The sequence below is a fragment of the Pipra filicauda genome, unplaced genomic scaffold, assembly GCF_003945595.2.
Source record: "Pipra filicauda isolate LSUMZ 115617 unplaced genomic scaffold, ASM394559v2 scaffold37_size4185640_pilon, whole genome shotgun sequence".
In the NCBI taxonomy this organism is placed as follows: Eukaryota; Metazoa; Chordata; class Aves; order Passeriformes; family Pipridae; genus Pipra; species Pipra filicauda.
Window position 1 is genome coordinate 3,300,352 of NW_024104509.1, and position 17,030 is coordinate 3,317,381.

At 38.8% G+C, this 17,030-nt stretch overlaps 1 protein-coding gene across 1 annotated transcript in view; it reads left to right on the forward strand.

Moving 5' to 3' along the window:
- LVRN (laeverin) overlaps nt 1-16,426 on the forward strand; it is a 39,042-nt gene extending 22,616 nt beyond the window's left edge. The window contains exons 12-20 of the mRNA XM_027752156.2: nt 1,550-1,689; nt 3,912-3,967; nt 4,705-4,858; nt 5,743-5,837; nt 6,504-6,611; nt 10,290-10,460; nt 12,223-12,363; nt 13,581-13,656; nt 14,344-16,426. Coding sequence (XP_027607957.1) covers nt 1,550-1,689; nt 3,912-3,967; nt 4,705-4,858; nt 5,743-5,837; nt 6,504-6,611; nt 10,290-10,460; nt 12,223-12,363; nt 13,581-13,656; nt 14,344-14,490 — 1,088 coding nt within the window. The 3' untranslated portion in view covers nt 14,491-16,426. The remainder of the gene's footprint in view (nt 1-1,549; nt 1,690-3,911; nt 3,968-4,704; nt 4,859-5,742; nt 5,838-6,503; nt 6,612-10,289; nt 10,461-12,222; nt 12,364-13,580; nt 13,657-14,343) is intronic.
- The last annotated feature ends 604 nt before the right edge of the window (nt 16,427-17,030 follow it).

Genomic DNA, 17,030 nt, shown 5'->3' on the forward strand with positions numbered 1-17,030 from the left:
CTCCTAGGACCTCAGGCTTCTGCATTATTCTTACCCCAACAGATTCCATTGATGTTAATGCCAGGTTTTGAGTATAGATAGGATTTCAGCTGTGAAATAACAGAAAATTTTCAGCTCATGGAGTAGATACAAGACTGAAAAAATTAAAACCAGCTGTGGGAAGTGACTCAACATAATTGCACATGAATATCTGTAGCAACAGAAAATTAATATTTTTAACACTATTTAATTTAGTTTGTTTATGCAAATTAAATGAAAAAATACTCATCAAAAGAGTAGGATGTTAAAAAGTTTAAAAGTCTTATATTAGAAAAGTGAGTTTATGGGCATCTCCAATCAAATAAAAAATTTTGTTCTTTCCCAGCTCAGTGCTTTCCAATAAACAGATATATTTTTTATAGAAGAAAAGAAGAAATGTAATCTTTAGAATGGGGTAATCATATTCTTTGTCAAGTCAGCCTCAGACTCCTTCAGGTTTTAGATCAGTTACAAAGCGATGCAGAGACTAATGCACTGGAATGCTTAGGAAGAAAAACTACAATACACTATGTGTGTATTGCAGCTCTTCGCCCTCTGTTTGCAGTGTTTAAAACATAATTCCCTTCTTTTTCAGGTAAGAGGATAGCTTGAGTGTTCATTAATTTCATGGTATACAGACAAGTAAATAAGCAGAAAAAGGATGTGTACTCCTCTGAATACAGGATGAATCCTGCGGTACTTGCTTTGTCTAAACATTGAGGTCTCAGCCTTCTGTTCAGAATAAAGCAGTGCTGGGTCTAGACTACTCACCAGTATTGACTTACTGTCTTAAGAGAGTTTGTCTTCTCAAATCAGGACGACTGTAGCCTGTTAAACCAGCATTTGAATACTCTTCTGATGAGGCAGCTTAGACCCTTCAAGGCTTCACTGGCTCTTTCAAATGCAATATCAGGAGCACTCAATCGGACAAGAACATATGAATAGGTACGATGAAATGGACTGCAGAAGGAAGCCTTTAGTGAGTGATGTTACTCAAAAGGACTATGGGACTCTTTTATTTAAAATAAGCATTTTCAATTACTTATCTCTTGCTTAAACTTATCTGTTTTGATTTGGATGTCCATTTATGTGAATACTGGTAAGATCAGTTATTCTGTAAAGTATGGAGCACTGTGTTTTAGAGCAGCACTGGGAGCAACAGGTGTGCTGAGGGCGCATGCCCTACAGCAGGCATGAGAGGATATTGCTCCCATCCAGAGAGTTTATTCTTGGGTAAACTTTCTGAACTCTCACAGCTGCCTATGAGCTAAAGGGTAGGAGCAAAATGGGTCTTCAGCCTCCCCTTTGCAATCTCAAGGTGCTCAGTACCAGAGGAGTCAGTGGCTAGCTGAAGTTATTCCGCTGAGCAGAGCAGAGATCACAAATGCACTGAGCTTTCGAGGGGTTCTCTTTGAGTCCAGCCTCAAACTCCCACCTGAGATCTCAGAGGAGCATCAAGTCTAGTGTTTATAAATGCAAGACAATTTAGCGTGTAGAAAATAAAATTATATACTCTAATGTCACTTTACAGAAGTGTTTCCTGAAATGCAAGTATTGGAGTCAGAATATGACTGGATCCTGCTAAATGTAAATTTAAGTGGATACTACAGGGTGAACTATGACCAATTAAACTTGAAAAGATTAGCACACTTGCTTGAAAATGATCCAAAGGTAAGATCACGTTTGTTTTCTCAAGCTTATAAGAAGACTCTTTTCATGTATTTCTTCTTGCAGTTCTTACCCAGAATCACATTGGTGAAAATGGGGAATAATGGGAAACTCACATATTACATAAGAAGAAATGATCCACCACTGCACCACTAAAGTCACTGGCAGCCTTTTATAGAGAAGTGGACAGGCCTGAACAGTTTCACACAGGCATGAAAAATAACTTTACATCGCATTCTATCTTAAAAGTTGTCTTAACAACTTGTGGTTCTTCCAGTCTCTTCAAATCTGGCTCAAGGAATTACCAGTATGAATGTGTGACTGAGCTTCATCTGGTATTAGGCAACCATGGAGAAGGAAAGCTGAGAGAAAGCTTTTTATTTCCTCATTTCTTCAAACCACAATGTTTCTGCACTGAAATTTAAAAAAAATCCTCTGGCTTGGGTTTTATATGTGGGATTTTGTTTGGTTGGTTGGTTTTGAGGGGTTTTGTTTGTTTGTTTTTGTTTGGGGTTTGGTTTTTTTGTGTTTTGTTTTTGTTTTTTTTATTTTGTGGAAAATGTTCTTAAAAGTTCCAATCAATTCTACTTGGGCTCTTTGAGTCCTCTATAAACACTAACTCAGAGTAGATTTCATTCCACCTCTGACTTGCCACAGCCTGGACTGAAAGTGAAAGCAGTACAGAACAACTGTGACTGTATATGGCGTCGCACAGCATCCAGGTGTTGCCTAATCTGACAGTAAGACGAAGGTCAGGTCACTGGTTTTGGCAACAACAGTAAGAAAATTTAACCTTTCAACATAATAGTAATCAATGCAGTCAGACTTCTCTAGAAAGTTTGGACATGATCAGAACGCATTAAACCTTTCTACAGCACACTGGCTTCCTTTCCTATAGGCTTTTTTCTTTCACAGCAAATCTAAGTCAGCAGGAAATTAGGTGGGTTCAGACTCGGAGCCATTTTTTGGCACCATGCAGTCTTGTAAAGATGTAACTATAGGCCTGATATGAGGTTCACGAATAGTCTCTTAACTACAGGTCTGGTGACATTCAAGCAAGGCAGTCGGGTTACAAATAGCGCGGGTTATTAAATGCAACATATGCAGTTCTTTTGGATTGCTAATGATAAATGCATTTACTGCAGAACAGCTGTATATAAACTAACAATATGATTGCAATCACAAGCTTAATTTCCAGAGTGAAAACAATTGGTGTGGCCAAGGACGCAAGCCTTACCAAAAGGTGTCCCTTCTGGGAAGAATGGGGAGGATGAACACATAGATCTGTCCCTACAATTTTGTGTCAAACTCTCATCCCCCAGTTAGGTGGGAAATCAGGGTACATTCTATACCTTATTAACTGCTATTGTGCAAAGTGCTGTGGGTGGGACTGTGGTCAAACTGTCTGTTCTTTGTGGGAATATTTCTTGGTAGGAAAGTGTTCTTGGTAGCAGTTGTGCAAAAGCATCCATTCTTTGCAGTTGTGTTATACAGAATATTTCTTGATATCAAGCAGAAGAACGAGATCGTGCAGCTCCTGCCCCACTTCACATTCGTCCCTGGTGGGTGGCAACACAAACAACCCAACCTCCACCCAGTTTCAACACTGCACACTGAGCTTTGCATTTCTGCCCTGCTTTATGCTTCCAGCAGTCAGTGGTGGGAATATTTGCTCAAGCAGTGGGCAAGCTGAAGGGGCATGGAATAGGGAGGAGACAAAGAGGACCAGTAGTCCTCAAAAGAGCAAGAGCTGTAGGCAAGTTCACCCATGGCTGTGCCTTGGTCTTTTAATTCATGACAGTGCAAGCCACTCTGCTTTGGACTGAATACCTATTCTGAATTTACACCTCAAAAGAATAAAAAGAGTACCAAAATTATATAACTAGGATATTTTTAGGAAATGTGTTATTTCCATATTTTATTTTTATGAAAATGTGCAAGTATGAGGAGTCTTGAAATTCTGTGCTTGATGTACTGTAGTTGTATATTTATATATAAAACTATATTATGTAGCTGTACATATATATAAATATATATATAAACACAAACATCCCTAAAAGCACATAAATAATTGCAGCTTAAAATGCAGAATCCATTTTGTAGACTTATTTTGACTTAGAAAAACTGCTCGGGGCTCGTCTTATCCTTCTGTAACATAGTAAAGCTTTTTTAAACTCTTAATGACATGTTTAGATCTATTAACACTACATGAATGCTTTCTGCAGGCTATTCCCGCTGTCAGCAGGTTCCAGCTGATAGATGATGTTTTTGTCTTGACAAAGTAAGTATGTTTCGAATATGTCACAGAAAATGATTAAACAACATGATTGCATTCAGGATTGCTACTTCTGCTTCCTTCATTCCTATCCATATGTATCTCGTAAGAACAACTGCTTTGACAAAATGATGAGGGAATTATTTAATCCCTTCCTTTGTCAGTGCTAAGTGATTTATTTCAAAATTTCTTTTAACTTTTATTCCAGATCTTAGAAAATTATTTCAAATAATGGCACTGCCACGAGTTCTTTAGGGACTAACCTGTATTTGCTGTAACTCAAAAATGATTCCAAATGTAGATTCTGAATTTTCTATAATTTATTCTGGGCTATCTCAGCTATGCTGTTGTACTGCATCACTCTTAATACCTCATTCATTTCTCTTGCTGATGCATGACTTGGTTGTTCATGTCCGTGGTGCCAGAGAGGTCAGCAATATTGTAGGGAGCTGAAGAAGCATTAAGTGTATCTGTGCCTCAAACATACCAGAGATCCCAAAAGCATCAGATATCTGTGATGAGTGACCTCAGAGACAAGGTGGCCAAAGCATACTGCTCCCCTTCAGGTCCTGTGGAGGTAGCTCTGAAAGGAGGAAGTAAAAATTCCTATTCCTTCTCTCATACAAATGTCCTTTTTCATAAGAGAGCTCAAAACTAGTATTTAATTAGGAATGTAACTGTGAAGTATAGAAGTATCCTCAAATGTGTTTGGGGTTTTTTGTTTGTTTTTTTTTTCCACATAGGTTTGGATATGTTCAGATTGAAACAGCACTTGAATTAACAAAGTACCTTGCCAGAGAAGATGAACTCTTCATATGGAATATGGTATTGTTAAACCTAGTACCCAAGAATTTGGAAAGTACACTGAAGAACTACGAAGTGTATCCACTTTTAAAGGTATGACCTTTTTTGTTAGATAGCAAAGATACTAGATCATGTAAATACATCAGTCTAAAATTAATGCTTTTTAAATTCTCAAGAATGAAATGATGACTATGATGTGCCAGAATTCTTGTCATTCCTTTTGCATGATTTTGTCAAGTTGGTTTTTTTTTAATAGGAGGAGGTACTTAATTGTGTATGTTAGTCAGTTACAAGTATTGAGCAATTCTTAGCATAAAACAGAAATATATTTACATTCTTTACATTAAGCTTCATTCTTGGGTTTTGTAAAACTGAGAATCTGGAAAATACGGCTATCAGTATTAAGTGAAAGGACTAGCACTGCTGTGTATAAAGGGCATACAGTGTGTTTGTGCTCTGTGGTTTGAACTGCCTTTCAGCTCATCTTCATGGAGAGAAAGAAGGAATTGAGTTTGGATACTAAATGAGATGATTCTCTCCCATATTTGACTCCCTGAGGCGATACTGTCATATTAATTTCCTTGACTTATATTTGAAGATTTCACTTTTGTTTAAAGTACAATCCCACAGCATTAGTTCTCTTAAGTTCTAGAAAACAGAGGTAGGTTTAAAATACGTGAGACTAACAAAGTACTTCATATCGAGAAGGTTGTTTTTTTTTTCTCTGAGAATGAGTATTTGTTTTCTTTCTTAATGATGTCAAAGGTCCTAGTAATGTGAAATGGTAACTTGCCAGTTTGAATTGATGTACAGGTTTATTGAATTTTAGATCCACTTTTTAGTTTATTTTAATGTGCTGTATTGTCAGGAAATTAATAGTGGTAAATATTTAGCATAAATCTGAGTATATAAGAAACACAGAAAAATAAAAACTTGCATCTAAATGAAAGTAATTTTTCTTTCCCTTCTTTTAAAAGAAATACCTTTTAAAGAGAATGTTGCCAATATACCATTATTATGCAGGTTTTATTCATAAAAATATTGATGCTTTGGAAGATGACTATTTTGCTCAGTAAGTATTTTGCTTTTCTCAAAAGTTTGTTCTAGTGTGATTGGATCTGATGCATTGCAGTTTGCTTGTGTAAATTTAAATACAAGATACAAGAATAATTCTCTAATTAATGTGAACCTAGCTGACTTGTTATTTTTACTGTCCTACAAGTGTGTATTAATTATGATGACACCTCCAGTGAAACTGCAATATCAGAATAGGAGCATAAAAGATGATAGTTTAAGGATCTGAGTGGTAGCTTTTTGTTTATCAGAGAAGAGGCTCAGCAGGCTGCCACTAGTTGGAGCAAAACTGACAGCAGTGAACTTAAGATATGATTTATGGATCAATCACTAAAACTTTAAAATACTTCATTTCGCAAGGCCACTGCTGCCACAGGCTTGAATGTCAGAGTGATTTTCTTAAAACTAGCAAGGAAGATATAAACCACACAAAAAACTAAGAAAAAAATATAGTACGTCTGTTGCCTCACTAATATTCATTATATTAATGTCAGGAGTCCATTGTTGATTGTTTGATTATTTTATTAAACCTCAGCTGTTCCTAGTAGAGGTTCTCTTGGGTTAATGACATCATGTACTGAGACTGTGGTAGTCAAACACAGTTCAAGTACTCCAAATGTGGAATGCACACCTTTTATTCTTACTATTTTGGCTTCCTTTCAAGAGCATATTTGGAAAAACTTTTTGCAACAGCGTGCTGGCTGGGCCTCCAAGATTGTTTGGACCTGTCATCTGAACTGTATGCTAAGTGGATGGACAACCCGGATTACAAGTAAGAATGTTGATTTGTTCTTAGAGGTGTGCATGCCTAAGTGAGCTGGAAAGTTAAAGGGGGGAGGCAAAACCAGAAATGCCTTCGTACACTGCTCTTATTTCTTGACATAATGACAGAATTTAAGACTGTGTCCCCCCCAGCCCCCTTCTCTTCCCCAAATCCCAACTTTATGATGATTTCATAATTAGTGCTTTTTCCATAGACTTTACAGGCTGGAGGATGCAGATTTTGCCATGAAGACCAAAATCTGGTTAGCCATGTAACAGGTGAACCTCATATTACTGCTAAAATCCCATCTGGTCCAGTGCCTTTGCTGCAATACAGCCTTAGGCTTATCATGTATATCAACTCATCTTCTAAGCTTCTCTTTGCAATACTGAGTGAAATGGTGTTTGTACGATACAGGCATCCGCCCAGGGTGAGCCCACCAAATTGCCTTGCATGTTCTCTATTCAAGTAAAGAGGTGTTGGGAACAGCCGTCAGTTCTTATGTTGTTACTGGAGCCTAGTGGTCAGGTGCCTGGTCTGTAAGAGTGGAGTCTGGACTCCACCAGAAATAATCTTTCTGTATTCAAGTATTGCACGGTTAAAGAAGATTTACAGTATATTGAAATTCTTATTCTCTTTTCCTCCCTCTTTCTTTTGATGTCTTTCTATGCAATTGTCAAATAGTATTGGCACTGGTGAGTGAATATTTAAAGTCTATTTTTATTTGTTGTAGTTGTGATGAATATTTTGTTGTTATTTGCATCTCCATTGATATACGTAGCTGGCTAAGTAAACTGAACTTGTACTTTTATGTTTGTGTTTTTAAAATAGCTTCATAGTGATCATCCTCATAAAAACCCAAATGAGCTTTGCAGTTAGACCGAATATTTAAATAGCCTAAATACATTCTGTTACTTTCCAGAGAGAATATTCTTACTATTCCACACCAGAAGCAACAATATTATGCAGAATTCTCAATCTGTTTTCAAAATAGTCACTTATCTTCTCCTGTTAATAATATTTGAGGGTATTTTTCTGGTGGAATGCTACATACCTTATTTGTCTTGACGAGACAGTCTGTGAAATATTAATATATTGGGGTTTGAATTAGATGAAGAATATTAATTCTGGTGTCCTCCTTAGCACTGAGATAAGTTCAAAAGGACTTTACAGGTCTATAAGTGTGGAGAAAAATGCAACTCTGAATTTTGTTAAGTGAAAAAAAAAGATCATGTTTTAAGAAAAAAAAAAACAACAAGAGGAGATAGGACCCTCCTTAGATTTCAAGTGACAGGTCACAGTTACCATGGAGTTAAAAAGAGACTTCCATGTGCTGGATAGGAAAGGAAAAGGGCACAATACACTTTTGACTCATATTTCACAGACAGATCCCTTTAGATGCTTTAATGTTCTCCATTTTGAGAGCAAATTCATAATAGGACACTATAGCTGTTCTGCCAAAGGTGGAACCCAGTAGGATTTTCACATCTGTGGAAGGGAATAATGCTTTTCTGTTTTAAACTGTGTGATTGACTTTCAGCTAAACATCTCCAAACAGTTTCTGGCAGAACTTAACTGGACATGTTACAGTGCATTTTTATCTGTTTCATGAAAATAACAAGCCAAGAGCTGTGATTCCCAGCCAGTTTCTCAGTTTTACTCTTTTTTGTTTATAGTAGTGTAGTGGAACTTGCTTAATTAATGTTTTCTCAGTGGTGCTATTACTGGCTTGTCTTCTTCTGACAGAAGGAAATTAGCCTAGAGGGAGGGACAGTGTCGCTGTACATTTTATTTATTTACTAAAGGTTCCCATATTCTGCTGTCACCCTCAAAAGTTCAGAAATCACTACATCGCTTCTGCATTGGCTCCAAGAAAACAAAGTAAAATAACGTACCCTGCATTCCAGCAGCTTTTTGTATCTTCCCTAAGGTCCAGAAATGAGAGAATCCTGGCAGGCCAGTAATATCAAACCATACAATCACTCCCAGGAAAAATATCAAGATTAATAACTCACATCCTTCAAGCTCCAAAGTTCCTTTGTACTGTAGTGACTCTGCCTGGGAACTACACAACATAACCACTTCAGGGCCATCAGAGATGTCACCAGCCAGCAGACCATTGTTCCACAGCAGGCTGCATGTTCAGCCTGCCTTGAATGCTGAACATCAGAGCTACAGCCAAATGATACACAGAACTTGTCTATTTGCACTTGACTCACAACAACTTTACACTTAGTAACCAAAATTTTCCTGCAACTATTGGAATGGCTGCAGTTGCAAAATAAATAGATGCACTTTGGCCAATAGAGCTGTACTCTGTTATTACCTTACCGTGGCCCCTTACTGCAACATTATGAAATGATTATTGAACAAATGACTAGACCCTGTAACTCAAATAAGATCTGTCATAGAAGGATTCATCACAGGACTATTCTTTATCCTGTCATAACCACGCAATCTCAGTAAGCATCATTCTTGGTGGCAAACTCCTTATATTACAGCAACTATCTAGGTAAATGAATACAAAGTATTTTTTTAAATAAATATTAAATATGTCCCCACTTTCTGTTATTATGCCAGTGAGATCCCCCACCCACAACAGGACTACCAAAATCCCTGCATCTTGCATTTTCACTTCTTAACTAGTGATGTCTGTCATTCAAAACACCCAGCTCTCTCCCTCTTTCCCACTAGTCCTTCATTTCCAGAGTTTATAACTTCTTTTTGCTTTGAAGATTGGTTTCATATATCTGTCCATCTGGCTAACATTGGCTCTCTTTCTGCTGGCATCATCCTCATTTTCTCTAGGATGGTCTACTGAAACTCAGGAATTTTTCTCAAATTGTATTTAAATTTGAAATTCTTGTTTCAAATTTTGGGCCTGAAGACTGGCTTTTGTGACGAGAAGCTTGCTTGTTTTTCCAAGTGTATCTCCTGATGGAAGATAGTTTTTACACCTCTACTTACAATCTTGGTCTAATGTAATGATGAGCAGATTAACAATATGCTATTGAAAAGTTAAATGTTTTATTTGTAGCAATGGGAACTATTCTTCTACAGAGAATTAGTCCAAAATACCATTAGTTGAATCTGTTTTCAGATAGCCTGCAAAGTAGAATACTGAAGTCACTGGAAAGTGTTGACAATGTCTTAATGTCAGAGACACATCATCACCACAGCAGAAATTTTCTATTCAGCCTTTGTACATGGAGTATTACACTGATCACGTTTGCATTCAGTTTCTGTTGTGAAATTCATTGCCATGCTGAGGACTCTCCCCTGGGGTGGGAGTAATAGGGGACTGCCTGTTGCACGGAGAAATGTCCCTCTGTTTCCATTTGTGCTGCAAATGGACCTTCCTACTAGATGCATTCACTGAAGAAATTTTAAAAAGGCATGTCTGGGATGATGCCATTTCCTAGGCTGTGATGGGAAAAAAAAATAGCTTGGTTCAACTGTCCTAAAAAATGTGGGGTGTTTTGGTTTTCCTTTAAACTGCATGCTTTTTCAGTGCTTAAATAGTGAAAAAAGCAATCAAATTTCCCATCTTTATTTACATTGTTATTTTATATTTTCATTCATGTCTATCTTTTAACTGTAAATGAACATTTGCTTTCCATTATGCATTAACAACTGGTTTTGCCTCTACAACAGTACAATACCTTTTAATCTTACTTTGCCTTGCAGAATTCCCTTTTTAATTAGAGGAACAGTGTGCTGCTATGGTGTTGCTCTGGGAAGCGCTAAAGAATGGAACTTTGCATGGGAAATGTATACCCATACTGACTCCACAGAGGACGATAAAGACATCCTGCTCTCTGCCATGAGCTGTGCCAAAGAGTCATGGTTACTTTACAGGTGACCCTGATCAAAGCATATCTCTGTGTATGTAGAAGTGAATAATAAGAACATAAGTACTGTGCTGTGCAAACCTGACGGAGGTTTGTCTGCCTCAGAAGTACGTGTCTTGTTGACCACTGGAAGAATCATAAGTTTTCTTATGGAGCAAGTATAATAAACAGGGCAAACACAAATAAATGATCCTTCTGCAGATGCAACAGCGGTGTCATGTTCAGCACTGGGCCTGTCTTCTGTCAATATATCTAGTGACCTTTTTGAACTAAAATGAGTTATTTTGTGTTGGTTTTTAACTTGGAACCCATGGGCTGCCCACACCCTATGCACCATAAGAAACAGTAATTATAATTTGCTCTGACATTTTCCTTATCATTTATGATTTTACATAATTTTCCCAAACTCCTTCACTCCTGCTTATTTTGTTTCCAAACGGAAGTGTCATAGCCTGTTAGCCTCTGTGCAGAATCAAATTCACCCAGGTTAAAGGCAAAAGTGCAAAAAGACTTATTAGCAAGCTTTTCACCATTTGAAGTGCAAATTCAACTGAAAAGTAGTGGGTTTTTAAATTTCCAGCTTCACAGAGTGATAGAATCATGTGATATGCTGAGTTGGAAGGGATCCATGTGGGTCATCAAGTCTACCTCCTCTGACTCCATGTGGGGCAACCAAAAAGTTAAGACAAATATTGAAGAGTCTTGCCCAAATGCTTCCGGAACACAGTTTGGAATACAGTGTTAATTTTCTTTTACTGACATCCATATCTTTATCAGTAAAAATATGTTGACGTTGAATTCTCTGTCATGTTTACATTACCTAAAGCATTTGTTAAAAGATGCAAATTTGGCCATGCAGTAATGATGATCATCCAAGAGTTTACATGAATTCCATGGGTCTAAAGCTCTGGAAGTAGCAGAGATTTTACTCCTTCCAGCCACCTGCTCTAGTGATGGTGGTCATTTGAAAAGACAGAAAAAATATGCCTGAGAATAACGCAAGAAGTGTTGCAAAGAGATATCCAATCAGCTACGCTGATTTCCCCTCTAACCTTCATTATAACCCTTCATTATGTTAAACATAGTGGTGGCATGCAAATGGGAGAAACCCAACTCAACTACTATACTCATAAAGCAGCTGCCTGCAAGACCTTATGAGAAGAATAACTCTAGAAGTGTTCCTTTGAAAATAGGAGCATGAAAGGTGTGAAAGACTGAGGCAACAAAGAAAATACTTACTTACCTTCTCAAGATATTCAAGCAGTCACTGCCACTGACATCACTGGCTGGTAGTTCTTAAAATACTTCTGGAACCCTACCTTAACCCCCATGAAAAAGCTTCTTCCTGGGTCTTGTTGTAGGGAACCCTTATAAACAGGTCACCTCTGTGTAACAGTGTGTCTCACTGCTGCCATACTCTCTAGGCTCCACCTGTGTCACAGCAAAGTGAATCTCCTGAAAGCGAGAAGCAGTTTGCCCTTCTTTGGCTTGTCTGGTAGGAGCAGTTGCCTCTCTGTAACAAAGATAAGAAATGCCTGTATGCCCACGTGGTATGCTATGCCCTCACTTTACTAAGACGTGAAGAGTTAGTGTGCAAGAATGGGATTTCACCAATGTTAAGGACAAAATCCAAGTTGAATACACAGCTCAGAGTGACACCAACTTTGGTATAACCTTCCACATGCTAATATTTTTTGAGATATATTTCCAGATCATTGGCATGATCAGCAGCAAGTGACTGGTGCATTTCTTACCTCCTTTTCTATCAGATACTTGCAATATGGACTCAGTGATACATTATTTTCTTCTAACTGTACTTCAACCGTCATCTTAAATGTGGTGGCTAAGGATATTGGGCATCGTATGGCCTGGGAATTTGTTACTGAAAATTGGCCACTTTTAAGTGAAAGGTAAGTAACCAGCTTTGGCTTCCTTTTATTTCTGTGGCCCTTTGGCTTCTTCCTCCATCTTTACGTTTAAGCTGTAAGATTCAGGTGCAGATTTTCCTTCCACAGGTGGCGATTTGTAATGATTGATTCAATTTCTAAAGTGTGCAGAACAGAGTTTTCAGAGGATTCAACTATGATCACGGCTTAATGTCAAAGAAGAGTTCATGTCAAACATAGAACACTTTAAAAATTAGTCTGTTCATGACTGTTTCAGTGCTTTTAAGTGTTAGATTTCTTGGAAACTCTGACTCTAGAAATGGGTTTATCTACTAGCATTTCACAAGCATGGGTGTAAAATGATGGAATAAGATCATAACCTCTTTTCCAAAGAAAGTAGGGATAGATGGGGGATTAGAGCATGCAGGTTTGCAAGCACTGGTAGGACAAACTACAATATTATTCCCTGACTTAAGTCCTAATCCACCTCCAGCCTACCTGCACTGCTGCAGGTAAACTGGAGGTGAGGTTGGGCTACCTGTCTTGAGCAAAGCAAGTATTCTGATGTCTGTTTGAAGACTTCCTTTCTCCTTGGCACTGGTGAAAAGCAGTAGGGCTGTGACAGAGTACATTCCAGCTGCTTGATAGCAGAGGAGGTCATTGGGATCCATTAGTCGCAGCACAACCAAAACCAGCCATTTTGTACATTCAAATGTGTAACTTTATTGCTAACACTAGAAAAGGCAAGCTGTAGCAGATTTGCATCATACCAACAAAGCTTTTCTGTATTGATGAAAAATTTGCTGGGAAATTGACCCATTATTTTCAAACTAAAAGAATAGTGCGAGTGTTTATTTATACACCATCCTCAGATACCAACAGAAACACAAACTCGTTAGAATCAGTACTGCTTAGCCTTTCTAGCTCAGTTTGGCTGTGTGGGTTCACAAAGATTATCTGTTTTGGGCAAAGAATTCATGTCACTAAAGTAAAAATACCAGATCTTACTGGGAAATGGAAATGAAGGATAATTATTGTGCTTCATCCTGCTCAAATGTCTAAATTGAACGTTAATGGTATTTCTTTAAAAGGGAAAAAGAGCACACAATTACAAAGTTCAGCTTAGTTGGTATTTGCAACATAGTGAATAATCACTAACTAGTGTAAGTATTTTCAAATGAGATGAAATTTAGTATATTTGCTAGCATGCTGTTTGAAGGACCTTTATCTCAATTTTACAGATATGGGCAGGAATTGTTGCATGATGTATTAAAAGTCATGGGAAGATTTGTCAATACAGATCTACAGATCCAAGAGGTAAACCAGAGAAGCTTTATTGCCAGTTTTAACTTTATTGCTAGTTTGTAAATACAGGTTTTTACATCTCTTGTTTTTTAAAGAAATCATAAGACATAATTTTGATGTGTTCCAAACCTTCAGGTTTGGAGCTGAGTCCCAATAAATTCTATCAAAACTGTCTCATTTTTCTCTATAAAATCTATCTGTAGAGATAACCTTTGCCATGATGTCTACAGAAAATGTACCAAAGTTGGGCTGCTGGCACATTAGGTTGTCATACTGGCATCTGTTTAATTTCTCATATTGTTTGTTCACCGTTCCCCCCCTATATTTCTTCACTATTTTTCAGTACTCTCTTTTCTTTTGCTTATTAGACTGATGGGAAAGATTTCTTGTTCTGTGAATGTAAAACAGGCAGCACAAGAGGATTCTGCTACCCAACTAGTCCTAGACAGTGTGGTACCACCAGTACCAGTGAAGTTGGCTGCATTTGAAAGGATTTTTAGAGGAACAGCAAAAGGGCACATTCTTGATATGTAAGGAGCTTTCCAACCTTAGTGTAAAACAGTAAGCTTGCCCCATCCCCTCTTTAGTCTCTGTTATCTCCTTCTTTTCTTGCACTTCTGTCTAAAGCATCTGCCAGGCACTCAGTTGCTTGCTGCAAGTGAAGTTATGTGAACTAAGCTCATGCATTTATTCCTTCAGTTGCAAGTTTTTTATAATGCTACGCTGGAAGAGGACGAGAGAGAGGCTACTACTCTGCTACTGGAATCTACAAAATCTGAAAATATTGAAAGGAAAAAATTACTAATCAAAGTTGCCAGCTGGTTAGAGAAAAATGCGGACGATTGACTTGGAAAACAATTTCCAGTATATTTTAGAGTGTGATTCAGTATCATCTTAGTATTCATTTTAAGCTGTAATTAAAGATAAAGCACATTTTTATGAGTCTCATGGTTGTTTTCTCATCTGAAAAGTCAGGCTAAAATAATTCACATAGAAAAGAAAGATTCAGCAAAAGAAAGTATAAACATATTTGCATATTATATCTAAATTAATTTCCTACTGGATGAGATTTAGTAGGGATGCATTGCTAATGATGATCTAATGTACAGATACAGTTCTAAATTCTTCATTTTTTCTCAATATCCAAATGAAAGGTGTGGTACAAGTTGGTGGCAAAAACACATGAGGAAGATGGAAAAGGTTATATTCCGTATTTCTGCTGAGCACGCAGGTTTGGAGAGTGGCAACTGGGAAATGCAGCAAGGGAAGGAGAGGTGCATGGGAGGAATCCAGGACAAGCTGGGAAAGCTACTTTATTGCAAAGAGAGTTGGAATGAAAGGAAGTTCATTGAAAATGAGTATGAGGACATGGATGGGACTCCAGGAAATGAACTTTAATAGTACCTATGAGGTCTGTGCTATGGGAGGTAATTGTGAAGATGTGCGTGTACAGGGCGATTTCCAGTGAAAAAAGCTGTGTCACTGATAGACAGGATGCATCCAGTAGGCCCTGGGGGGGGAAATACATTTGATGAAAAAAGACCAGCTTTTTGCCTTAAGTCCTGCTCTCTGCCTTGAGAGGGTGGAAGTCAAAATTTACACTTGTTCTTCCTTTACTGCATTCATGTGTGACAGGGCAGCATACTTCGGAGCTGGCAACAATGCATGCCAAGCAGTTCCCAGTAGAAACAGAGACTTAGAGCTGTTTAAGACAAGGTTCAAGGGTACCAGCCGACTTCTCCTCTGCACCTCCTGGCATAGTTGCCCTGCTGCCCCATTCTGCCTGCATCTCCTTTCAATCCTGGCACCCCAAGAAGCCTCCCAGGCAGATGAGGAGAAAGCAGCTAGTTGTGGGACCTAGGTGGCCAAAGTGCAAGCCCCATGTCTCCTGGCTGCATGATGGCATGCATGGATGAGGTGGGTGGAGCAGCTTTTTGCTTCTTTCAGGGTTGTTCCAAATCCCAGAAGGGTCAGTATGAGGTAGGCAAAAGGAATGGGGACTAAAATGCCATAAAATGAAAGGAGATGTGGCCTTGCCACATTTCTGCTTTGCAGTGGCTCACAAAATACAAAAAATGCTGTCATCTCTGCATCCCCTGGCCCAAAGGTGCAGGGGGTCCTCTGGAGCCAGGTGCAATGGATGGATCCAACCCCTTGGCCAAACTAATGGTAGTTTGGTTCAGGCTCCAAAGGCAGGAAAGGTGTAGACCATAACTTGGCTAAGAACATCCCTAGTGTCAAGCTGTTCTCTGATAGCCCATGCAGGAACAGGGTGACATGGTGGACGTTGATGCATTCGAGCTTGGAAACTGGAACACCCAATATGTGACTAACAAAATAGCAGGTGGTTCTTCCAAGACTCATTTGTCAAGGAACACAGGGAACTGTAGGTACAAGGAGTCTTAGAGTTACCTTTTCCATCACCTGTAATTTGGCTGTGAGCCAACTGCTTTATTCCATAAATATTACAGCTTAAGAGAGCCTTCTCTGACCTCTCCCTGCTAAGCAGTTTGCTGCATGGGGTGATCTGCCTTGGAGGTGGGACACCTCTCAGGTTGCTTCTAGAGGCCAAAACACCCTTTACCAACCGCTTTGGTAAAATGACCAATATAGTGCACAACCCTGTATTATAGCACACTTAAGATTTTGCATTGGTAACTTTGAATCATAACTCTGTGCAGTAAATAACAGAATGAAACTTGCCATTTGTTAAGTTTTACTTTTACAATATCTTAGTTCAATAAAATCACTACTGCTGGTACCTTTGGCAATGGTTCTTTAAGTGGTCAAAATCTTCCCCATGACATAAGGACAGTGGGTCCCGGTCTTTTGGGGGTTGTTGTCTGTCATTCTTTGTGATGGGATTTATGAGACAAGGACATGAGTGGGGATGGGCAGGCTGACTTTGGCTGCCTGTGAAATACCCATCCTGATGCTCTCCCACTCCTGAACAGGATGCAGGGAGAAAATGAGGTGAAATAGCTCATGTATGGAGACAAAAGGCAGGGAGATAACTTACCGATTACCATCAGGGGCATGTTGTGGTTTGGAAATGGTACTCCCCAATTTAGTACTCCCACTGAGACTCTCCAAGCCATGCGCCACTCACTCATTCCCTGTTCTCCCTCCCCTTCCCACTGCAGTTGGCTGGTGAGGAGAGCTGGAGGCACAAAAAGGTGAGCTAAAAACAATTTACTGGAAACAGCAGTGAGATAAAAATACCAAACAGTAACAGCAGCAATACTAACAACAGGGGGTACAAGAAAGAGGCGAAAAGACACGGGATTGCTCCCTCTGCCTTGCTACACTAACTCAGAAGGGACTCCCTTTTCCGTTGCCCCCCTTGTGAGGTGGTATAAAATAACATCGGGGTCCTGGCCATGCCA